We start from the raw sequence: 25524 nt of genomic DNA on the forward strand, positions 1-25524 counted from the left end.
CAAAAAAAAAAAAAAAAAAAAAGAAAAAGATATTGATACACTTTTCAAAGAGATTTTGTAAATGTCGGGTTCCTTGCCGCGTGGGGATTCATGGGATGGCGTTGTTACTACATTGATAACAATGCCTGTTGAATGGGGAGGAGAATTACAGCTTCACTTTCCCCTGCAACTACTTGGTCTCCACCACCCCTGGCTGGGGGGACTAGAAGGATGAAACAGGAAGCATTGGCTGACCAAGCCTTCCATCACAAGAGCAGTGTCAAAATCCCAGGCTCCTTTTCCCGGTCTGCCCTAGCTTCGATCCAGTCTGAGCCAGTCGAACCTGCACTCAGAGAAGAACTTTTCCCAATGAGCTGCTCTGGGAACATAAACAGCAAAGACTGATCCTGCCACCCCATTCAGTTGAATCCCCAACTTTCTCTGCCAATGAGGAGGCCGCACAGCCATGACAGAGGCAGGGGATAACTTTGTAAAAAGGAGCTTCAGGGACATAAATAACACACTGGAAACGGAAATGCTGCAAGACAGAGGGAGAGAATCTGCAGCGTCAGGGGGTGCTCCTGACTTTAAGATCCCCTTCGTCCTTCCCAGGGGAAACTGCACACTGCAAATTGGAGGTGAAGGGAGCCTCTAAATTGGTGAACTGCTGGGAAGGTTTTCTCCAGGAAGCTTTTGGTTTAATTAGGCTGCAGCCAGCACTAAGTACTTTGTGGGGGAAAAAAAAAAAAATCAGATCCCAAGTTCATCCTCTTGTCTGCTGTCCTTGCTTGGCTTGCTCTGAAAGGCAGAGAGACGGGTCGGTTTTGTCCTCACAGCACCTCAGGATCACTTCCAGCCTTTGGGGTGGGGTTTAGAGGAGCCCGGTGTTTAACACTTCCAATTCACAGTCAAAATCCAGAAGAGAAATGATTCTTTGTGCTTATTCTCTGGAGTTTCAAAATCGAGGGCAGCTCGGGTGTGTGAATTCCCCATGTCCTGCTCTGCGGCCCCTGAAAGGCCTGGGGCTGAGGCTGAAGGGAGAGGAGAGCTGGTGGCCAGTCAGCTCGGTTTGAGGCACTGCGTTGACCCCAGGCTCCCCTGCGGAAGGCAGAGGATTTCAGCCTTTGAGAGACTAGAAAGGAGCCTTAAAGAAGAATCAGGATCCACTGTTTTCTGCTCGCCTCACCTGTCCCTGCTCTAATCGCAGAGATGGAACAGACTGGAGGGGCACCGCGGCTCATCGGCTCTCTCGGCTCCTACTTCCCATCCTCATCTAGGGACACCTGGACTGCGGTCCTCCTGTGGTCTGGTTTCCATGTCCCTGAGGCGCCCACGCTCTTTGGTAACCCTGTGGGTGATTCATCTCTCGAGAGATGATCTGGTCTCAGCTGGGTTCAGCTGGGGTAATTTTACCCATCAAAGGGACCACTATCGAGGTCTGCGGGGATCTCAGGAAAAGATGCTAAGGGAATCTAGTGAGTAGAGGTCAGGGATGCTGATAAACGATGAACAGGACAGACCCACATCAGAGAATTCTCGGCCCCAAATATATCAAGATATCTATCGCCTGCCGGCTCTGGCAGTGCCTGCTCTTGAAGTCTGTGACAGCAAGTTCTGACTGTGGGGCGATAACGTGTGGTTAGGAACATAAATGGAACAGCTGAAACACAGATTAAGTCTGCAAACTTGACGAACGTAAAAGAGCAGCACTTTCAGGTGCCACTGGAAGGAGGAAAAAGCATTTCATCCGTGGGTAGAAGCAGCGTCGCGACGTGTGCAGGTGTGTGTGGCTTGTTCCTCGGGACACGGGATAGCCTCGCCTGGGCTGGGGTCAGCGCCGGGCAAGATCAGCCTGGAACCAGCCTAGGTGAGCACGCGAGTGAGCAGAGCAGAAAGAAGCAGATGGCCAGAGAGGAAATGGCAGTGAACCCCGAAAGAAAAGGGTGGTCACAAACAAGGAAGGGAACACTGTGTAGATAAAAGAAAAGGAACGTGTGACACGAGGTCAGGAAAACCTCAGAGCATTCATGTTGCGAAGGCAGATCCAGTAGGTGATAATAAAACACCAAATCCACATGCTCAAGCTGTCACTGACGGTGATTAAGAAAAATTTTGTTCCGTGTACTCGCAACCTAAAAAAACATTCATTTGGTCCACACATTTCAATTTGAAGAATGTATCTTTAAGACATGATTAAGGAGCTAAGTGAGATTTAACTACTCAGATGTTTATTATGGTTTCTATTAGTGGAAATCTGGAAACAATCTAATTTACTAAAAGGAGGGACTGGCTTGCTATGTAACGCTCATCCTTGAGATGGGGCTGTTTTCCAGAGGTCAAAGAAAGAGGTCAGCCTGTGTCCAGTGATAAACTACCCTAGAGGGTTAAAACTTCATACTCATCAGGAAGAGGCTAAAAAAAGAGCAAAACATTATCTCCTAAGTTGACTACAGTGTACTAAATTGTGAAGCAAAGATTATCATGAGAAAAAAACTATCACATAAAATTACTGGATCAAAATCATGTCTGGAGTCTGTGAATACATACATTTTAAAACTATTTAAATAAAAAAAAAAACTTTGAGAGAGGTTTTGATTTCTCATGGATCCTGCTTGTTTTGATTGCTTTTTCTAAGGAGGTTTCTCTGTCCAGGCCAGGCTGTGAGTAAGTGGGCCTTGGGCCTAGGGCTGTCCTGGCCACCATCAGAGTGAGGAGGACAGTGTCTGTCCTGTTCTCTGGAGTACACTGGACACATCATAGGGTCCTGGGCCAGATCCCTGAATCTCCTTACATTTTCAAAAGATGTGAAAAGCAAATATGGTAATTTTGTCTCCTTGTACTTTCGGGAACCTCAGTTCTCAGCTTGGTGCCTGCCCTGAGCTGACCGACTGCCGGCACAATGTCCCGCTAAAGACCATGATCCTTCCCAGAAGGCCACTGTCTTGGCATAAGACATGCGTTCTGCTCAGGGGAGGTTTTGCCTGAAACAGACTAGGGGAACTAGGAAGTTTTTGTACTTCTGCACCAGACACTGAGCAGAGACTTGGCCATGCGTGAGTCTGCCAAGTCCTTTCAGACCAGAGGGTGAGGCATTCAGGCATCAAGCACAGCTGCCCTCGGGGATGCAGTCTGATGGCTCTGGTGGTTAGAGTGGCAACAATTTCTTGAAATAAAAACAGGAATATGACCTACAGAGGATGACCAAACAGTGTGTGTTTCCATGAAAAGATTTTATTACACTAAGACACCTAGCCAGGAATCCCCTTAAAGTACTTCCTGTCACTTGGAACACACTTATTCCAGCCTTCTTGCCACTTTGTAGAGCACTTCTGGAGTCCCCTTTCATGAGTGTCTTTGTAAAGTGTGATCAAAGGGAGAGCGAGTGCTGCTGCCAAGCGCGGTCTGGTGGAAAGGCGGCTTGTAACCATCTTATTGACGGACTTTGTCACTGTGTGACTTCTGGCTCTTCCCCAAAGTCCGAATGACCACGGAAGAGAAATGTTTTTAATCAGCTCAGGACCACCAGGCAAGCGTGATGGCAGCACAGCTAAAGATGCTCGTGGAAGAGGACTTCCAGAACTGCACAGAAAGTGGCAGGACTCATGGGAGAAATGTGTCCAAAGCACAAGGGAGGATTTCGAGGGGAATTAATGGGTTGTATTTTACTGTAATAAAAAATTTAAATATGTGCTGCATTTGTTGATAACACCCTGCACTGTTGTATAATAAATAAATCTGGCTCAAGGATTTGAGAGGAAACATTTCTGGGATTTTTCTTATAACTAAAGCTGACCTGCAGAATGGTATACTATTTTTCTAAGGTTCAAAATATCAGTGCTAAATGTTGCACATCAACACAAATTTATAGGCTAGAGCAAGCTCTGGGGCCATCATTAAACCAACAATTTTCGTCACTTTTGATTCCTGTTACAACATTTGGCTCTTTTGTCATCCACATCAATATCTATTTCTGTATCTGGATATCCACCATGTTTTTATACTGTGCCCTCTCCCTTTGTACTATACACTTGCTCTATTACTAAAAGGTCCTTAGAACCCCACACACAGGGAGCTGGGCGTGTGTCTCAGCTTGGCTGCTCCGAGTTGCATCTCCAATGCCATAAAGACGAAACAAAACCAAGGCAACACTGACTGCCCACAGCACAGCCCATCTCTAAGGCTGGAATCCGCTTAGAGCTCTCCAGAGCCTTCTACTCAAGTTAAATCAGTTTCCAGACCTTGAAAATAAGCCACGGTTCAGGTGGTGGCACAGATGGGGATGGTTCATCCTAGAGAGGCCTGGTAATGTTTCCATCACCCACCCTGCTGTGACTCGTTCAGCGTGATGAATCGGGGCCCTGACTGCTTCTTACTGGGAGAAAAAGCCTGTCATTCCTGCACACTCCTTGTCTCCCATCTTGCAACGGTGATTTGCAAGGTACTATGGGAAATGCACAGGCAAAATCCCTGCTCTATTTCTTGGAGACCCAAGACTTGCCCCAATACCAATCTTCCCCAGGAGGTGGCGCCACCTAGATTTAGTTCTCTCCCTGGGCAGCGACCTGCTGGATCCTGTTCCTTTCCTTCTTTCACCCTGATATCCGCCTTCTCTCCTCAACTTTAAGACTTTCAGCCTTGCCTCCTTCCCCATCAGTCTTTCCATACAAGATAGTTTCTACTTTTGACTTTTAAACTATATTGAACTTGATAAATTACGCTAAATGGGTTTTCAAACAAGCATAATTGTTGTCTGTTTACATCCTCATTAAGCTCGATATTGAATTTTCTGGCACTCCAAAATAGTTTTGTATTAATTTATAGCACGATAAAAAGCCTTTCAAAACTATCATTTGGTTGAACTCTTAACTTCGGAGCTTCTTCATGAATAACAGCATTCCAATGCATTTTGACTTATGGCAGTTTCAGCAAAACTTCCTAAAATATTTTTTCCCCCTAAAAACTACCCTAAGAAGAAATAGAACAAATGAATCACAAATTTTCATTTAGACTTTCTGCAAAAATCATACTGTTCTATTAGTAACTATTATACTCCACTCGGAAAATAGCGTATCAATTCATAAATACTCAAGGGCAACAGTCCCGTAAGTCCGAAATCTGTCACACAAGGGCTGTGTACGGGCCAGCGAGGCTCTGAAGTCCCTCTGACTGCCCATTTCTCTGAACCCATCGACTCCTCGCGCTCTCGGGGTAAGCAGGGGTTTCTCGGCAGCATGGAGGAGTCAGGTCAGCCTCAGAATCTTGCTAAAGAGGCACCCGTGATGGGCGCCAGAGCCACGACAGGGATGGACAGTGCCAGTACTGGGCACAGAACCCTGAAATCAAGTGGGTTCAGCCTCAGTGAAAGGTTCCTCAGCCGACGCTAATGCTGTATTAATGCACCCCCCCCAAGTGTGCTTCCGGAGTTGCCTGGAGCCCCAGGAAACTGTTGGGTCTGGGTGAGACCCTGGTGTTATCCACGGGGACTGGGCAGCAACACGTTCCTGCCGAGATCCACAGTGGGATGCGCATTTCCGGCGAAAGCACTGTGGGGACCGAGTGCAGCCGGGGTAAGCGGGAAAGGACCAACAGCTCTGGCTCGCCATGCTGGAGCTGATCTGAACGTGGCACCGCACAGAACCTTGACAGTCGGCCCCCTGAAGTTCCGGGTGCAAACCCAGGGACCGACAGAACCAGCACACCCTCAGCACACAGAAATAAATGTCCAGGAGACGCCTGAGGCCTGCTCTCTGCATCCCCTAGTGGAGATTTTTAAACAGCCAAGAATCACAGCTCAGTCCTTAAAAGACCGCTGCCATCAGGAAGAAGATGAGAGACACGGATCTGACCCTCTGGCAAAGGAGACCAGCTGGGCTGGGTTAGCTCTGAGGGGGCGGAGCACCATCACTGAGAAGTGTGGACCTCGTGTTGCACACGCGTGTGCAAGTCGAACACGTGGAGCCAGAAGTCGTGGGAGGAACCAGGTGAATCTCAGGGGCTGCAAACACCGCGAGACCCAACCCCAAGCTGCTAACTGACGTGCTGGGGGGAGATGTTTGGAGGTCATGCTGTTGGAAGGGCAGTGAATTCTGACTCTTACCCCGTTTCCAAGGGCGAATCAAGACTGCACAACCGCGCGCCGGGAAACCTGCTGGGCTTCCTTACCCACCTCCCTACTCGGTGCACCTCCTCCACCTGCAGTGCGGCCAGAGACACGCGAGTTCCCGCACCGCAGAGCCGCGCCCGCTCTACCTACACCGCTGTCAGAGCTCCCTGGGGCTTGGATGGCTTTTTGCATATTTTGAAATTTCCTATCTTGGCTCAACGGCGAGGCGCGGAGGAAGTGATTTAACTTCCACCTTCTCAGCTGTGAAATTCCTGCAGAAAAGCTGCAGCGCCTTCATGATTGCACCTCGTGCGGAGAACGCAGAGCCCCGCGGCTATGGGTGGAGGAAATATGGCAGTGGAAGCGAGGGAAGGGGATAATTGCATGCAGCCGTGAGTATCCACCATCACCTGGTCCTGGGATTTCTTTTTCTTCTTTTTCTTGCCCCAGCACCCAGAGCTCTCCGCGTCCTTGCCGTTGGCCTCACCGCAGAGCAGCCCGTCCAGCTCGTCTGTGCCCATGTGCTGTCCCTGAGACGTTTCTGCCGCCAGCCGGTAGGAGAGGTTCCGTAAGATGCACACACAGTTTTCAACGGTCTGCAGAGTGGGCAAGGAAAAAAAAAAAGAGGACACAGGAGGAATGAGCGAGAGCCCACCATAGCCCACTCCTGCACGCTGGCAACGCGAGCAGCCCCCCGCCCCACTTCTCTTGCCTCGCATTTAGCACCTGCTCCTACAGGCTCTCCCTAAGGTCACCGTGGAAAGAGCTTAGAGTCGCTCTCCACAAAGAACCGACAGCATCCGTCACTGCTGACTGGAACGAGCTTGGGAGCGGCAAGGAATAAGGAGCGCAGCAGCCCCGCAGTTCCTCCCCTCACATGCCATGCCCGCGGGGGCTTGGGGTCTGAATCGTGAAGAGCACAGTACTAGGTTTTGGTGAGCACTGGTGGGTGCCTAACGTGTGCCATCTACCAGGGCAGGGTTTTCGGGGTGCAGAAAGAAGCAACAGGTGCAAGCCAGGGCTGTCCCAGGCAAGGTAGGGGTGCTGTCCCCAGGAGCCACCCGTGTGTTTATTCTGATTTTTTTCAAGATGGGCCACATCCTGTTGTCTCGGCAGAGGGACTGAACAGTGGCGAAGGTGTGTGGTGTAGGGCTGGGTCTCTGCAGAATCTGAAGCCCGGCAGCCGTGTGACCAGACAGTGCACCCGCTGTCTCTAAGATTCAGCCTCCTTTTCTGCACAGTGATCACAGCAGGGCCCATCCCAGGCTGCTGCGTGGATCTGCGTGTACGTGTGCGGTGGGCAGACTCCTCGTGCCTCAACGTGTCCACACCCCAAGGGCTGCGGAGCTAAGTATGAGTGAGGCTGTGCTCAAGGGGAAATTGAGGTCCCTCACCGACTGACAGTCAGATGGGGAGGTGGTCTGGATTACCCAGGGAACTGGGGCAGCCTGCAGAAGCTGGGCTAAGAAAGGACATGGAAAGGAACCAGCTCTAATAACATCCGGTTTTAGTTCAACAAGACCCATTTTGGATTTCTGCTCTCTAGAACTATAAGATAATACATTTTTTTAAAAAACAATCCAGTTTGCGGTCATTTGTGACCGCAGCAATAGGACACGACTGCGTCATAACACTCTCTCCGAGAGTGGAGAAAAGGCCGGGTAAGTTCTGAATCATCACTAGCTGGGCACAAGACTTAGAACCCGGGCTTGGCCGGGCTTCCCCTCCTGACCCTGCCGCTGAGTCAGCTTGTGTGGTCTTGTGCAAAGTGCGGCTCTCTCTGCCTCTCTTTCCACCTTTGAAGGCGGACAGGGTGCGGTGATCAAGTACCAGCTCCCCAGGGCCACTGTGAGGTTGAATGAGTTCTAAACACAGCTCTGGGAACAGTGCTTTTGCTGTCACCTCTGAAGAGGAGTGAGGAACTAGGGAAATACCAGTTCTGGTGTTCCAGTTCCACTTCGCCCTGTGTTTATGAATACTTATGGCTGCCATCATGCTGCAATGGCGGAATTAAATAATTGCGAAGTAATTACAGTAGACTCTCGACGTACAACTCAATTCATTCTCAAGGGCTGGTCGTAACTCAGGTTGGTCACTGAAGGCTCAGGCTCCTCTACACAGCCTTCAAAGGCTCTCTCCTATACACAGATGGATCTGTATCCTTAGAGAGACACTGGCCCCGGATTTCTCAATTAACCTCATGCAGGAAAGGATGCTGTCATGTTCCTTCCAGAGCTCTGTAAGGGTTCGATCTGTATCTGAGACCATCTGGAAGCACAGACGGCTGGTATTCAGGTGGTAACTCAAGACAAACTTCTGGTCATAACCCAAGGTGTTCCTATGTCAGGCTGGTGGTAACGCAAGGTTCCACTCTACTTGTGATTGGTGTATCACCCGCCAGGCCTGCAGCGCTGATCCCGTGGCTATCTGCTGAGGAAGGTGGCTAACTAAGACAATAGCTGATCATCTAACCTTTTTTCTTGTCCTGGCACCAGGGGAAGAGGGAAATGAAATGTTTTGAAAAGGGCAAAATGATGGGGGAGGTAAAGTAAGCCAAGTTTCCTTTTTTTTTGAAGGTCATATCAACTTGGCCATCATATTTATTTATTTATTCATAGGAAAAATTTATTGAGGGAAAGAAAGCTAAGAGAGACAAAAGAGGGACCAGAAAGTGGGTTGCCCACCCACCCCACTTCTCCAAGATGTTTTATACAGCAAAGCCATGTGGTGAGCTGGGTACAAAGTGGGACAGAACTGTAAGACCCAGTGGAAAATTACAAGGTGGACATGAGGTGGGGCAAAACCACAACCAACCAATAAGATTGCAAGTACAGTCACTCAGGAAATATTGATTAAGTGGGGGTCAAATGGGGGAACAAGTCATGTGGCAAGTGTACAAGGATTTTCAGTAAGGGTGGAGGTCAGGGCTATTTCCTGGGAAGACTGGATTAAGACCTTGCCCCCCACCCCAGTGATTGACATCTATTTAGAATATCAATCACTGCTTTTTATCCCCAGGGGAAGCACAAGGGTATAGCAGTTTCTCTCCTTTTACAATTCTGGCCACAGTGAGTGTGTCTTGATTGTCCTCCACCTCCAGTTGGCTCTTTGCTGTGTTGGCTCCTTGAGGGTGGCCCTGTCTGACTGCCAACAGGATATCTAATTAACTTACCTATCTGCAATATTCCCCCTCTGAAGGAGTACCCCTAACTGCTGTGAGGGGAGCAAAGGGCCAAGACAGCTCAGGCTACTTCCAGCTGAAGAGGGTGGTAGTGGGGATCAGCAGTTAGTTACTCTACAGAGAGTCTATCTAAAGGCCGTTGATAGGCACCAGACATCTACCTGGCCGCCAACATTGAAGGCAGGAAACTTGATTCTATCCTACAGAGGGCAGACTGTATTTTGGTGCCCCCTGCAGTCCTGGTTCTGTGCTGGAACACTGGGGGCTTTGGGATCTAATCCCCCACTCGCTTCCCTCTCCTGGCTGGAACCTGGTAAAAGGCAGCCCGTGTTCCTTACTTTATTATGGGGAGAGAAAAATGGGCTTGGAAACCCAGTTCTCAGGATTCCTCTCTGGAGCCTTTGCCATTCTAGACCTTTCTTGTCAGATTTTCAAGGTTTCACAGGCTGCTAATCCCACAGGCTTCAAGTCAACTTACTTCTCTATTTCAAGCATCCCTTCAGCATCAAAAAAGGCAACTCGCCATGAATGCAGGTAAATACAGGGTGATGCATGACACAGAAAAGTCTCTCATTGAAAGGAAATGTTATGGTGTAAGTCAGAGCGATTTTTAAAATCAGCCCAAAATGATTTTTCTTACATCAAAGACACGGGAGGATAAACTTCGTTCTCCTCCTGCTGTTCTTCTTTCCCAGGGGCCTCGCCATTCTTTTGTTTAACAGACTTCTGGGGGCTAAATCTGCAGTTTGGAGAAATGCTTTCTAGTCTACCTGCAGCCGGAGATGCAGAGAGGAGGCAGAGAGAAAGGGGGAGGAGGGGAGGAGGGTCCGGGATTGAACTCCTGCCTCCCATGAAGCTTCCCAGAGCAGGCAGCCTAGCCCGCTGCAGGCAGGTTACCAGTGGAAGAGCTCTTCTCTCAAGGAACATGGGAAAGAAAGATCACAAGGGACCCAGGATGCCAGCAGAAGGCGGTGGCAGCTGGTGGCTTTGCTTAAGACATCGACATCCGTTCCTGTCAACAGCACTTTCAACTATTCCTCCTGGTCACCAGGGTCATTCTGACTCCTTATTTCCTGTTAGAAAGGGCGAATTTGGAAGTCATCTGTAGAGTGCTCTACCATATGTTACCCATTCAACAAACTGCCCCAATTACAGGAACAGAGCTGGGAGCTTGCATGGAATCCAGGCGTCTTTATTCATTAACTCCTTGGGCCTTAAAGAGAACATGTCCTTATTTTTCCCCCTCTAACTTTCACTGTGAAGACTCACAAGTGCTTAGGCAGAAGGCCGAGTGGGAAATTACGGCACAGTAATGATACGTTAAAGCTCAGCAGCACTGCTGAGTAATTGGCTGCATCCAATCCTTTCAACAGCCTGGGCATCCAGAGATGGCTCATCCTCCAGGTCCCAATGCTGGTGTCACCTGGGCTGCAGGTGGGAAGAGCCCTGTCGCTGACCCATCCAATGCTCCGCTCAGTGCTCTTCCTACTCACCGGGAGGTCTGGGTCTTTTGCCTCCAGCCCTAAAACGCCCAGCTATTTCAGCTTCCTCTTTGGGGGAAAATGTGGATATGAAAATAGATGATCTCCAGTCTTCCAAGAGCAGGAAACGTGGGACCAACTGAGATGTCAGGGGGAAAAAAAATGATGTCTGTGCTTTGTCTCTTCCTGGTTCTCAAGCCAGGCCCCTAAATATCTCCTCTGTCCCCAGAGCTGGCGGCAGGGGAACGTGGCCACAGCACCTGTGAGGTGAGATAACACTAAAGCTCTCCTGTGTCCATCCTGGTAAGAGGCTTAGTCTTCCCATGCCTCTCTGTCTTTCACCATTGTGAATGCTCCAGGGCTCATGCTGCGGCTTCTGTCAGTTACCTCCCATAGCTGTTTTAGAAGTCGTTTGTCTGTTATGCTAACAGGGCTCTGTCAACATCAAGATATTTCGACGGGTCACTGTTTTAGGGACTTGCTTTTCCTGTCAATGATACTAAAAGGTCTAAAATGGTCCTTGAGGGCTTTTACAGAAGAGCAATGCTGAAGTCTTCATTACATGATAGTCCATCTTTGGGATGAACAGCATAAGGTCAATGAGTGGGGCAGAGCCGGGAGCAGGAACATGAGGACAGCTGTGTCCCTGCCTGTGGAGAACCTGCGCTCAGATGGCCATGGGCATCTCGGCCCGAGTCTTGGGTAGGAGAGTGCACAGTCAGGGCCAGGTTCACGCCCTGCAGGACACCTAGCCAGGTCTGGAGACAGTTGTCGGTTGCATCTGGGATGGTGGGGCCACTGCCTGTGCCTGGTGGTACAGCCCAGGGTTTGCTCAACACCCATACAACATCCAGGCCTTTATTGTGAAGACCATTCAGCCCCAGACGTCAGTCAGGGTGGGTGGGTGGCTCATGGGAGGCCCACAAGTGAAGTGTTATATTTATCACATGCATTACTCCACGGGTTTGGGTAAGTCTATGCTCGTGTTAGGACATTATGAAATTATAAATTTACATTGAGCATGAACTGAAACTAACTGAAGTCAAGATAACCTAAATCCTGGAAAAGTCCATTCCATTTTTGGCTTGTGAACTAAAGCATAAATAGCCACTGTTGACCTTTTATGTTGGCAGTTACATTCATTTAAAACAGCACCCAAAAATATAAGGTATTTTTCTTTCTAAAGAGTCAACTTTTACAAATATAGGATTATTTAAGTCTGAGACTTTGAGTTCTTTTTTTTTTTTCTGTGCCTGGTGGTACAGCCCAGGGTTTGCTCAACACCCATACAACATCCAGGCCTTTATTGTGAAGACCATTCAGCCCCAGACGTCAGTCAGGGTGGGTGGGTGGCTCATGGGAGGCCCACAAGTGAAGTGTTATATTTATCACATGCATTACTCCACGGGTTTGGGTAAGTCTATGCTCGTGTTAGGACATTATGAAATTATAAATTTACATTGAGCATGAACTGAAACTAACTGAAGTCAAGATAACCTAAATCCTGGAAAAGTCCATTCCATTTTTGGCTTGTGAACTAAAGCATAAATAGCCACTGTTGACCTTTTATGTTGGCAGTTACATTCATTTAAAACAGCACCCAAAAATATAAGGTATTTTTCTTTCTAAAGAGTCAACTTTTACAAATATAGGATTATTTAAGTCTGAGACTTTGAGTTTTTTTTTTTTTTTGGTACTGGGGATCCAACTCAGGTTGTTGCACTTGCAAGGCAGACCCCGGAACTACTGAGCTAAATCCCCAGTCCGACTTTGAGTTCTTTAAGAGTGGATATTATAAAACAAAGCCCAAAGCAGCGGGGAACATGGTATACAAGTATTCGTGCCTGCACTGGCTGCACTGGGGTGCAGTTCATTCTAGTTGTGAGGAGGGAGGAGCCTCATGTGGACAATGTTGGGGTTATGTGAGGAAACCGAGACAGAGCTCAGTGAAAGCATGAAGCCCTGCATTCGTGCACCGTCACTGTTAGCTGTCCGTCTGTCCTCAAGGCATCTTGATTCTCTATGAAGTTTAATCTATGCGAATCCTACCAACCTTGCTATCGATCTCACTGCTCCCCAGCGCAGACTGAATCACATACAGCAAGGCATCTGTGAGTCCATCACACTCCCGCATCCTTCTGCGGGCCTCCTCTCCAGCTGAACTCACATTCCTGCAAAGCAAAGAACAGGTCAGACCCTCACAGTGATCACCAAAGGAATGCCCTGATAGTGTGAAAAAAAACACATTCATTTTTTTCTTTGCAGAATGTTTATCCAAAATATAAATTTAATGAGTAGAGATGGCTTCAACAAACACATTCTGAATTGAGCAAAAAACAGGTATCTGTACTGCAACTTGTGACGCAGAGAATGCAGAATTCCTAGCATGATCTGTCAGAGTCCTATGGTTGCTGAGAATGGGACACTTTCAGAAAGTCTTCAAGGTTTGCATTGTGTACAGTGGGAATCACAAGCTTTTTGATTCCAAGTGCTCTTCTTAGAGAAGCCTGAAACATTCCAAAGACAGAGCTTCCGACTTAGTGAAATACCTTAGGATTTTAAAAATATATACACTTACCTTGGTCCAGCCAGAAGTAGACTTCAAGGAATTTACTCTAAGGACATAGGGTTCCTGTGACAATTTAGCCACTGGGGTGTTGTTATGGCTTATATCTAGATGTTCCTGTAAGTTTCATGAGGTCAGAGGTGGTACTTTTTGGAGAGGTTTAGATCTAGGGTGTGTGATGCTGGGATTAAGGGTGTGTGTTACTAAATTAGTCCACTGACTGGTTTAGCATAGTTCTGGTTGTGGATAATAGGAAGACCCATCCTCCGTGTGGGTGACACTGCCTATAAAATGGGTAACCTGGAAGGGCTAAAAGGATGCTGCTGCCACCACTGCCTGCTGTTGCCCTCTGCCTGCCCTGCCCCACCATGAACTGTTTCTCCTCTGTAATGCCTGCCTGCCAACTGTGGACTGAAACCTCTACAAATTGTGAACCAAAACAAACCTTTGCTCCTTTAATGTTGGGTATTTGGTTTAGCAATGAGAAAAATAAGTAAGACAGGCATCTCCTATGGGATGGAATTTCTTTAAGCTCTTTTCTGTACCACACAACTGAGATAGGGCTAACGGAAGGGGCTTGTAACACTGGAACACACAGCCATGTAGTAGAGAGATCTTCCAGCCCCCAAAAGATACAAGATGTCCTGGTTGGTGGTGACTCCTTGGGTTGCTGCTAGTTACTCCACTACTTGAAAGTATGTTTCCCCCTCCTATCCATGGTTAGGGTTTGGATTTAGCAGAGGATTTCTTCAATAGCTGTGTTCAACACAGAGGGAATCTGGGGAAGTTGACTTAATGGCAGTTACAGAAGGACTGGAAGAATTTAGAGAACACGGAGGAGGTGACATAGAGTTTTGTCTAGGTAGGGCAAAGGTTCTCAGACTTCAGGAACCTCTGAGTGACCTGAGGGGCAGGCAAATATTGACTGTTGGCCTCCATCCTGGAGTCTCACTCAGAAGGTCTGGAGCACGGTCATAATTTTCATCACCTTGGTGATTCATGAGTTGAGAGTGAAGCTCTTGCCATAAGGGGAGGATTTGGCTGAGGGAAGGAGATGCTCTTTGCAGATGACTGGGAGGAGCAGATCCCGAGAGTCTGCAAACTTGGACAGTGGCCGGGGACACAGAACAGAATGGATCTCCAGGCCACCGCTATGAGTGACACCGGTACTTTTTCGTTTCCTTTTCATAACATCTCTAAGTGCTATGCACTTAATTCTATTTCACTGATGAAGGAAATAAGCCTTAGAGAGGTTATGTAGGGTCGCAGCGCAGAGAGTGGAAGAGCTACAGCAAAACGCAGGCCTGGAAAGGAGGAAAGAGTGAGGGCTTCAGCCTGACGGGGAGTGAAGATGGAAGACTTTCATTTTGGATTCGGGGGAAATTAAATACAATAAAATAGGCCTAATGCTAAAAGGCTACTCAACATAAATATTTTCTTTGATATCTAAAAAGCTTCATAGGCTGTGTTCAAAGGGGATCTATCAGTATTTTAATGTAATGCTAGGAAAGGTTATTCAATTTAAATTAGGGTTTTTGGCATTTGCTGATCTTAAAATGTAAGCAAAACCCATTAGTTCCTTAGATAATATGGCTAGGCAAATATTTACAGCATTTTCAACATAAAATTTTATAAATTCCATCTTGTGGCAACCCTTGTGCAGGCCTCCTTTGTTTCTGATCCCTGGTGGGCACAGGATGGGAGGAGGAATTTCCTGTTAGGAAAAGGATGGTAAGAGGCATCATGGTATTATTTAAAATTAGAAAACTGACCCTTATAAGAGTGTTTTAAAGCATTTCTTCTTGAAATAGTTTAGACCAGGTTGAGCTCTGAGGCAGATATTTGTCAAAAATTCCAATCAGAGTTTTTCAGATTTAAAATTGTCTTCAGGATATTCCTGGATACTTGAGTCTAAAATGTCCACTCTCCCTTCCTTGACTGAGCCCAGATTTTCCCTCGATCACCCTTGAAACAGGGCAGGCTGCCTCCTGCCTCACAAACAGGGCCCGTAATGATCAGCCTCAATTTCACTGATGATCAATAAATGTGCAGACCAACCCAGAGGAAACAACAGGAATGCACAACTTTATCAACTCTAGGCTTTGTCAGTGTTCGTTCCAACATTTTTCTTTATGATTCGATTTTCCTCCAAAAGTTAAAAGCTGTTGATTGGCTACCATATTAAATGTGAAAGGTATTGAGAAACATGGAAGATTAATTAGTTAAGGCTCAGCAGTGACAGGGAAATCACACACACACACACACACACCCTACTGTCCTTAGGTATGAGGAGGCCCAGTATATATTTTTAAACAGATACAAGTGTATGTGTCTCTTTTCTGTGGGTACATATTCCTATAAGCCTTTGGGCTTGGTTTTTGCTCTGAATGCGAGGAAGGTTTCTTGCCCTTCCCTTTTCCTCCTAAACGCAAGATTTATTCTCTCAACTATTATTCTAAGCTTTTTATTGTCATTGAACACTTCTGATTAACAAATGAAGGTGGATGGGTGTCTTGCTTAAAATATAATCATGTTAACAATGTATTATAAAGCGAAAAGCACTGTAACTTTAACATAGCTCACATTTTTCAACTATGTATTTACTATAATCTTAATGGCATGTTTCACTGTTTAAAATAAAAAGTCTGGTAATGTTCTGGGTCGACCACTGAATGGTTAGTTGTAACCACTGTCCTCAGTATTTGACAAGGAGCTAATGTGCAATCTAGAAAGTTCCTCCTTTTGATTTTTACCTACATCATCTTCTAGGCATCATGGGGAGAAGTGATTTCCCTTTCTGGCTTGAAATGGACACAGCAAAATTCCATGCAAAAACATAGCACTAAAACAAACATCTGCAGACTCTGTTAAATCGCGAGGAATATGTATCATATGTAATCCTCAGAAATAATCTTTACGGTCTTGACCGAGCTGTCAGTTGACATGTCATTTGGAAATTTCTGCTTAAAGTGAATTCTATTAGCATTTTATCTAACTGGTGGAAAATGAAACAATTTATGTTTACATCTTCTAACTAAAAGACCCATCTCCTCTGCTCCAGTGTAACCAGTTGAACGGCTCTGCTCCCTGCTTTCAGTGCTGTTGGACAGAGCCCAGGTCCCCCATACACCTGCTGGAGGAGTGGGGCAGGTCTACTTGGAGGGCAGTGGAGCACAGCTGATGGTCTTTCTGGAAGGAGAGATGTTCCCACAGCAAAGCAGAGACCCGAAGCCACATGCTTAGCACAGCCTCGATGCCAAGCTGGCAAGGCAGGCAAAAGAGGAGGCAGAATCCACAAGAGATGACTGGGGTGTCGCCCCCATGCCTGGGGAGACGCTGGACTCCCAGGGCAGAGCTGAGAGTCTCCGAACTCTGCACCATGGAGAAGCAGAGGCTGCCTGCAGCTCTGACACTACAGGTTACAGTGGGCCCTGTCCCAGGACGCTGACTGCCTTCTACTTATAAGCTATGGGCTCAGTCCACAGCTGGCCGGGACTCTGCCAGAGCTCTGCCGTGCCCCGCTCCTGAGCTATGCCTGCCCTCACCTAGCCCAGGTGTCCCCGGGGGCCCTTGCACACTTGACATCCTGCCTGTTTCCCTGAGGTTCTGGGGGACAAGATTCAGGGAGCATCTTCTTGCTGCTTGTTTGTCCCTTGCTCCCCACTGTATGGCACATACAGGAACTCACCAAATAGACAGCATACAGCCTTCTCAGGCCCCTTTCCTTCTGGCCAGAAGGGTCTTACCTAGGGCAGCTTTCCCCCCAGGGCATTCGTGGCAATGGGTGGCATCGGGGGCACTTTGGTGGTTGTGAGTGAGTACATTGGTGGTGGTGGGGAGATGTTCCTGGTGTGTAGCAGATGGGGTGGCCAGGGCTGCTGCTAGTCACCGTGCTCCTCTCAGCACAGCTCCCACAGCATACGCAGGCAGCGTGGAGGAGTGTGGGGGACTCCCTTGCAGATGTGGTTTCTGTCTCCTCAACACCCAACTCCTGCTTAGCCCAGGGGTTCTCAGACTTCTGCTGCATTGCAACTGCCTTTGACCTTGAAAAGACACAGAGGTCCAGGACCCTGTCCTGCTGCAGGGAGCAGGGCCTCAGAGGGTCCCGCTGTCCAGGTGCTGCTCACTCAGGTCTGGTGGAGAACCTTGGTCTGGACCCACACCCAGACATTTAGCAGCAGCGAATGAACTATCCACTGACTGTGTAATGGTCTTCTGGGTGCTACGTAACTTAGAGGCTCTGAACAATACTTGCTGGGCTTCTCCTAACCAGTTGGAGGCATGGGGGTCCCCACCCCGGCAGTGAAGGCATTGGGACAAGGGGCCACAGGATTCTGGTAGTGGCATGATTGGAAATCCTCAGCTTGTAAGGGGACATGTCGGTACTCTATAAATACGGATCGTCCAGACCCCCTGCCTATGTAATTGCCTCCCTCCGTGGCTGATGAATTGATCACCAATGACTGGGTGCTCGTACGTGTGCGAGTGAGGTATCACACCCACCACTCACCCGTGAAGGGCATTTGCTTTGGCTTCAGTGAAAAACACTACATTGTCAAGGAAACCTTCTATCATGATCATCTAAATCAGGGGCCAGAACCTTTCTCTGTAAAGAACCAGAGAATAAATGTTTTAGCTCTTGGGAATCACATTGCAGCTCTGGCATCTCTCCTGCTTTCAGCCACTTCCCCGTCCACTTGCGGCCATGTGGAGAGAGGGTCCTGCCCAGGATGTGAGCATGGCATAGGGGCTGTCTGGGCCTGACCTGGCTTCTCCAGGGGAGGGGTCTCTCAGCACTGACATTCTGTCAAAGCTTTCTATATTTTTGTGCCACACACAGTTTTTGTTTTTTCCCATGATGGAGATACAGAGCTTTCATCTAATTCTGAGGCTGGTTCCAAAGCCTAAGAACTAATCATCATCAGTATTTGCAGTGGCTGTTGCTTTCCAGAATCTCGAGTCCCGGTTGCAGAAACCAGCTGGGTGCACCTGCGTGACGGAGTGTGGCTGTGCCTTCCACGAGGTACAGGGAAACTCGGCCCATGGGTTCCAGAACCACCAACCCCAGCGGACGGAGCCTTCAGGCCCGGCCAGTTGAGTAATCACCATGGCAACAATCATCCAACCCTCTCCAGGAGCAGAGTCACAGGAGCTTGGCGACAGCATGACCTCACCAAACTGGTCCCTCACTTTATTCTTCACTCAGAGAAACTACACTGCAAAAATCTAAGGGTGTGCATACAGGGGCTGGGGTGACAGCACCTAAGACACCTGCCCTCAGTGCTCACAGTCAGGCTACTGCCGGATGTAACACCCAGCATGAGCACACTAAGGTCCTCGGCTGAGACACATCCAGGTACTGCTGCGAAAATGCAGTTTGTAAGACAAAGTACATTGCTGTAGGTCTTTTCTTTTTGTTCAGCAGCTAATGAGCTGATCGTATTAACACAAGGAGTACTCCCAAATGTGTGGGCATGGCTTAGCGCACACACTCTCCTGCTTGGTCCAGATCCTCCACTTGTGCCAGAAGAGGCCCTGATAACCTGCCACCACAGCTTCTGTGGACAAGGAGTGGCATGGTGGCCTTCTCTTTCTGCCCTGGAAGTAAGTACACAGGGCTCATAAGATGGCTTCTTGGTCCTGCTTGAGCGAAGTCTGAAGTGAGGCACCATTATTTTAAGTGAACTCCCAGAACATTATCGGAAACACAAACCATGAGTAACAAGAGGTATTAACTGTATTCGGATTAGCCACGCCTCTATGTACTTTTAATGGTTGTGAATCATGGAAGGCTGAATTTACCTGAAGAGTTCTTGACTTCTCTCTCTATATTTGTGGTAACTCATTACAGCCAAGTCAGAACAATTTCTGGAGAAATGTTTCCCTCACTTTTTTTTTTTTTAAAGATTGGCACAATCCTGCTGTTTGGATTACTATGCACCTGACTGTCTTCTCCGAGGAAGGCAATTTCTTTATAAATTAGGACAATGATGGCTTGGTAATTGCTTTACTGAGCTGCAGGGATAGAACGCCTCGGTAGCCAAACTGTGACCTACTGGGGCTGACAGTCAACCCTCTGCAGTTTGGCACTCGGAGTGGTGGTCGCTGCTTTCACCTCCTACACTCCCCAATCCCCCTAGTAAATGTGAGCCATCGGAAGGAGATGCATGAGTTCTCCCATCGCTGAAGATTACACACTGCCCCTGGGTTAAGACTTCTGGGATCCACGTCTTCTGGAACAAACCATGCTTTAAGGAACGTTGTTCCAGAGAAGCCCAGAGCAGAACCAGAAATACCTGAGTTAAAAGACACCCTGTCGCTGTCAAGTACTACCTAGGGTTTTAGCTACATGATTCCAATTAAAACTGATGATCGCCACAGAGTTAACTGCTCTATGAAATGTCTGCTGAAAGTTTCCCATTGGGCTAAATTACAAGGAAATCAGAGGGAAAAAGAAGTGAATGCTGTGTGGCTAAAACCATTAACTGTGTTCTAATTGTGCATGTGGTCCTTTGTGTTCCTCAAGCACTCTCGCGCCTTGCACAGTTGTTCTTTCCTAGCTGGTCCCACTTGGGGTATGAGCTGTACTTTCTGGGCTTTGGTGATTTACTGACCATTTCTGGGGCTTGGAGAGTTGCCATGTGGTCAGCCCCTGGGTCAGTGTTCATGTGACCTGTATTCTACTAATGCTCAGGAGGTTCTATTCTAGCATATTCGTAGTGGGTTCAGAAACTCAAGATACCTCTTAACCTGGCCACTTCAGCTTCTCATCCAGTGCACCCACCACAGCCAGCACTACCAGCTATGGCCCAATGATAAATGCAGCAAAAAGAAAATGTCATGGGGCAAAAGCAAATCAACTTCAAAAAGGAAAAATACAAGACAAAACAAAACCAAAAGAAACAACAACAACAACAAAAAAAACCCAGTGTTTTCTTCCTTCTCTGCTAATCCAAATTATTGTTATTAACCAGATGCAATTTCATATGAGACATCGCAAAACCTGTGCTTGAATGCATACATAATAAATTGATATGCTAGGACACATGGCAAAACAGAAACGCAATATTCATTTCACCAAGCAGGTGGCTCCCACTTGTTAGATTATGAATAGCTGTTAATAAAACAACCTTTTCAAATTTCATTTCAATCCATTACTTAATTCCCTATATGCAGTCTTATCATCTTTCAAATTTACTTATTTGTTGGAAATTTTAACAAACTGTGCTTCAAAGGCTTATTAATGCTGGGAATCCATGTGGTTTTTGTATTAGCTTACTTATCAAGATGGTAGGTTCTCCTTGAGGCACATTCTCTTAGTTTTGTGAATGCTTTGATCACTCATTGATAATTTGTTGAGTACCAATAATAACCACTGAAAAGTGTAAAGTATATTAGATGTAAAGAAACTCATGGGCTCCTGAATCTTATTTTCTCTTTTTGTGCAATTCCCCAGCCCTCTCAAGCATCAGAGACATGATCAGAATCTGTACCCACTGGTAGGGAAGGAAGTACAAAGACACTGTGCTCTGTGGCTCCAGGTCAGTCCCTGCTGGGGCCCTTCCCTCTCCATATATTTGGTCCTTGCGATGGACTGACTGTTTGCATCCCTCCACATTTGCATGCTGAAATCCTGTCAGTGTGGCAGTCCTGGGAGTGGGGGAGTTGATTAGGTCATACAGGTGTGGACTTCATGAATGGGGTCAGTGTCTTTATAAAAGGGCCCCTGACAGCTAGCAGCTCTCTCTGCCTTCACACAGGAGAAGTCAGCTTGGAAGAGAACTCCTATCAGAACGCAGCCACGCTAGCGCCCTGACCTTAGACTTTCAGCCTCCAGAGTATGAGGAACTTGTGTAGCTTGGGAGAAGACACTGAGGCTATTGTACTTTGGAATAGTACCTGAAACCAACTGAGACAGTCTCCTTATATGTCTTCCCTAGCAAAAGAGCTTCTTAAAACGTGTGCCAAAAATATTAATAAAAACAGTTCTTAGGTCAAAACAGCTTAAGTCCTCTGTCCAAATTGGAAAGAAGTGATTACAAATGAAAAGCACTTTGCCTTTAATCTCCTAGAAATTTACCCATCTTGGCAAATTTCTACCTTAGAAGTTTTGAAAACTCACTTAGTGGTCCTTTATATGGGGCAAAAAAATGTGATAAGTTGTAGAAAATCCAGACTCTACTAACTTGGCCAGAGATGGCTGCATGGTCCACACTAGGAGAACACTGTACCCTACAAACAAACCACCTTCTTGGCCAATGATTAGTTAAAAGAGTGGCGAAGGTCTATGGTCCACCCTTTGTTTGATATAAAAATATTTAGTGTGGAAATGATGAGGAATGGAAAGAAGGAAGAAAACCTATCTGATTTTACCTGTACTTCTTATAAAAGAAAAAGCCCAGTAAAACTAAGATTACTTGGCTTTATCTTCTGAAAAAGAGGAGAATATATATAGTTAGTCTTAATTATTGAAACAGAAGCTAGAATTTCTGGAAGGAATTTCTGAAAGACTTGCTAAATAAAAGCAGGAGTTGACTCTTACAAAGAGAAGTACCAGTAACATCTTTCCAACTTATGCACGGGAAGGAATTATGCTTAGGAATAGTGGTGAAAAAGTCAGTAGCAGCAGCTTTACATTTTAAAATCGAGGCTGCCATAGCAACTGTGTAGTGGGTCTGCCCTTTTGTTCTTCATTTTGCTAGTGAGAATTCTGAAGATGTCTCTTCAAGTTTCCTGCCCCTCTGGCCTAGTCCTATGTGAATGCAACTACTGCTGTGAGGGTCTCTGCAGATGGAAGTAAGGTCATTTATCAGCTGACTGTAAGATTGGAAGGTGATCTTGCATTATCCGACCAAGCTCCAAACGTAGTTGAACAAACCCTTAAAAGTAGAAAATGAAGGCAGAGAAGTGGCTGAGGAGGAGCAGGCAAGGAGGAAGGCCACCATGATGGTGTCACAGGATGAAGAAAGGGAGCCATGACCAGGGAACATGGTGGCTTCTAGAATCGGAGAACAGGTCCTGGTCAACACTCAGCAAAGAAATAGGGCCCTTAGCCTACATCTGCATGGAGCTGAATTTGCCTGATGCTTCAGTGAGCTTGGAATAGGAACGTCTCTGAGTTTCCCAGTAAGAGCCTGAGGGCCAACAGCCTGATTTCAGACTTGAGTGACTCCAACTGAGCCTCGTGGACTTTGGATATACAGAACTCTGTGGTAATAAACTTGTATTGTTCTAAGCCATTAAGTTGGTGGTAATTTGTTATGACAGCAATGGAAAACTATAACACTCACACAGGCAAAAAACCTCAACACAGTTATTTTTCATAATTGATTGTTTTAACATTTCTGCTTGGGTGTTTTAAGAAATTGAGATAAACTTTCTGCTTCTTCATACGGGTACATTGTTAATGTTCTGAATAACAAAATGGGATATAGCCATTAGGACTTTTAGATGCCTTTTGATAGAGGAATGTAATCTAAATAAGTTTCTCACCATCTCTAGCTATACCTATGAGAGACTTTCCTTGGTTTACTGCCACCAGATGGCCTGTGCTCAGTAAGAGTGGAGTGTAATGGTACCACTGGGTGCACAATTTCCTTTTACTGCTATAGTTGTGAAGGGAGCAATGCTTCAAAAATCCATGAATTATAAAGCTGCATGGAAAGGTCAACCTGCAAAGAGACTTTGAGAAGTCATCGGGCAGCATTAAAAACAGGTCACAGGGTGGCCATTGGAGCTGAGTTTCAGTGGCTCTTCCCGCTGCACTAAACAGTGCTATGGCCAGAGGGCTTTCAGTGTTCTCTAGTACTTTGTCACTGTTTTAGTTTTGAGCAACATGATGATTTTATTTAAAAACTGTACACTTAGCCAGGTTGGTAGCCACCTTGAGGATACCTAGAAAACAAAAGAAAATGGTGGTCCTCCGCTATCCACCAAAGATTCAGATCTCACCACTCTTTGCACATCATGGTTCTCAGAACTCTGGCACATACTATCAAATGACATCATGGGAAAAATATCAAGCCATCCACGTGTTATAGAAATAATCTAGAGAATGGAAGTGAGAAACTCAAGATTTTTCTAAAGCTCATCTTAATATAATTGCTCTCATGACCAACTCTTTGACATGTGTGAATATGGAAAGATTTTAGAATATGTTGCTTGGCAAATAAAGAAAAAAAAAAGCAGTTACAAAAAAGACAGTAGATTCATCTTTTGTATAAAATGGGTGTCGGAAGAGGATACTTATATATCATGCAAATGCTATTAGCTATGGGACTTACAGATCCAGTGATCAAAAGATTTCATTTAATGCATTAAGTTGCTAAAAATCTTCAGGAAACAGATTGTATTTTTAAAATTTTAATCACAAGATCATATTTTTATAAAATGTGCTAAAATTAGACAGTGTTAAGGTTACTCCAACTCAGAGAACTTTAGAATGTCCTCAGTTTTAGGACTATAGTTCCCATCTTTTGTTCTCCATGGATACAACTCAAGGACACGGTGGCTTTCACTGACTCCCTCACAGCACTGGCTGCTCAGCATGTGGTAATGTGGGGTGTGGATTACATGCTGTTTCAGGCAAGCCAGCCACAAGGGGCCTCGGCTCTCCCACTGCTCAGCACCAGGGCAGAGGGTGGAGACACCCATATTTAATTTAGCATTGGTTAATGTGAAGGTCTCAATGTTTGAGTCCCTAGAAATCCATATGTTGAAACCTAATCTCCAAGGTGATAGTGTTAAGAGATAAATCTTGGGGTTAGGTTGAGGGTGAAGCAATCACGAATGGGATTAGTGCTTTTATAAAAGGCTTCAGGGATCTTTTTTGTCCCTTCAACCATGGGTCACACAGCCCATTTTAGGGACAGAAAGTGACCCCTTAGCAGACACAGAATTTGCTAACACCTTGATCTTAAACTTTCCATCTTCCAGAACTGTGAGCAATAAATCTTTGTTTCTAAATTATCCAATCTGTGGTATTTTGTTATAGCAGCCTGAACAAAGACAGTCAGGGTTTTTGTTTGTTTTTTGTTTTGTCGTTCTGAATTTCCTTCACTGGTGGATATAAAATGAATAAAAAGCAAAATGATAAGCCTCCACAAAATATATGGTTGGCTAGCTACAAAGATTAAGAGGTACAGAGCCAGAGGCCCACCATACCATTGGTAAGTATGCACAGAACCCAGGGAGCAGCTGTGTAGACCACAATGGCTTGGCTGCAGGTGGACCCCATCCAAGGGCCCTGCCCTGTCCTGAGAGTCAGAGGCACACCCACCCAAGCCAAAGGCCTGCCTAGAAAAGAGCTGCACAAGTGCACAAGCTTCAGCCAGAGGCCTGCCACACCATCAGCCACAGACAAGGGCATGCCTGGAAAAGAACCACACAGATGTACAAGTAATAGCCAGGGGCTTGGCCCAATCAATATCACTGATAAGTGTGTGGAGATCCTAGCTAAAAGCCTGTGTGGATAACAGGAACTGGGGTACACAGCCCCCAGGCAAAGGTCCTCCCAGACAACAGCTAAGTAGGGTCCCCAGCAAGAGGCACAGCTAGATACCATCCCAAGTGTGCACAGGCCCCAGCCAGAAGCCTTCCAAGACAACATGTCAGCTCAGGGATCCAGAAGGCCACCATTCTGAACCCAGGAATTGGTATACTGGTAAGTAGCAGAATAAAGGCTGCTCAGAAGCTCGCTGAGAGTTGAAGACCACTGGGTGAGCAAAAAGTCACCTCAAAAAAGGCACAGCAGGCTGCATATGTTGAAATGAGAAGACACATATATAAGTCTCAAAATCCAGATCACCTAAGGCAACCCTAAAGGGCAATTAGATGGAACAATCTGATACTCAACCACCTGGACTCCCTGAACTGGCAATGAAAGAGGAATTGGAAAAAATGAAATCAGAAATAATTTCTCAGACAACAGCAGAGATTGTGTTCATAGTACAAGAAATGATTATTGAATCTAGAGCAGACACAGATAAAAAAGAGAGGAGCTGAGGAACATGATGGAATCCCAACATAGGAAACAAATGGAATCTATAAAACAGGTGCAAACAGATTTCCAGGAGATTAAAAACTCAATTGAAAGTTTACACAGCAGAATGAGCCAATGCAAGGACAGAATTTCAGACACAGAAGATAGGATTGCAATTAATGACCAGTAAAATAAAAATTTCTTAAAAAATAGCAAGGGGCCATGATAAATCAA

General features: G+C 46.4%; 1 protein-coding gene across 2 annotated transcripts in view; it reads right to left on the reverse strand.

The window, feature by feature from the left end:
- The window catches only part of Ctnnd2 (catenin delta 2), a 376658-nt gene that overhangs the window by 126314 nt on the left and 224820 nt on the right, over positions 1 to 25524 (reverse strand). For both annotated transcript variants that reach the window (XM_010611978.2, XM_010611974.2), the window contains exons 7-8: positions 12798 to 12915; positions 6493 to 6678 (exon numbers count right to left, since the gene is read on the reverse strand). In XM_010611978.2, coding sequence (XP_010610280.1) covers positions 6493 to 6678; positions 12798 to 12915 — 304 coding nt within the window. The remainder of the gene's footprint in view (positions 1 to 6492; positions 6679 to 12797; positions 12916 to 25524) is intronic.

Source organism: Fukomys damarensis, unplaced genomic scaffold (assembly GCF_012274545.1).
Source record: "Fukomys damarensis isolate Sample0158 unplaced genomic scaffold, DMR_v1.0_HiC HiC_scaffold_1, whole genome shotgun sequence".
In the NCBI taxonomy this organism is placed as follows: domain Eukaryota; kingdom Metazoa; phylum Chordata; class Mammalia; order Rodentia; family Bathyergidae; genus Fukomys; species Fukomys damarensis.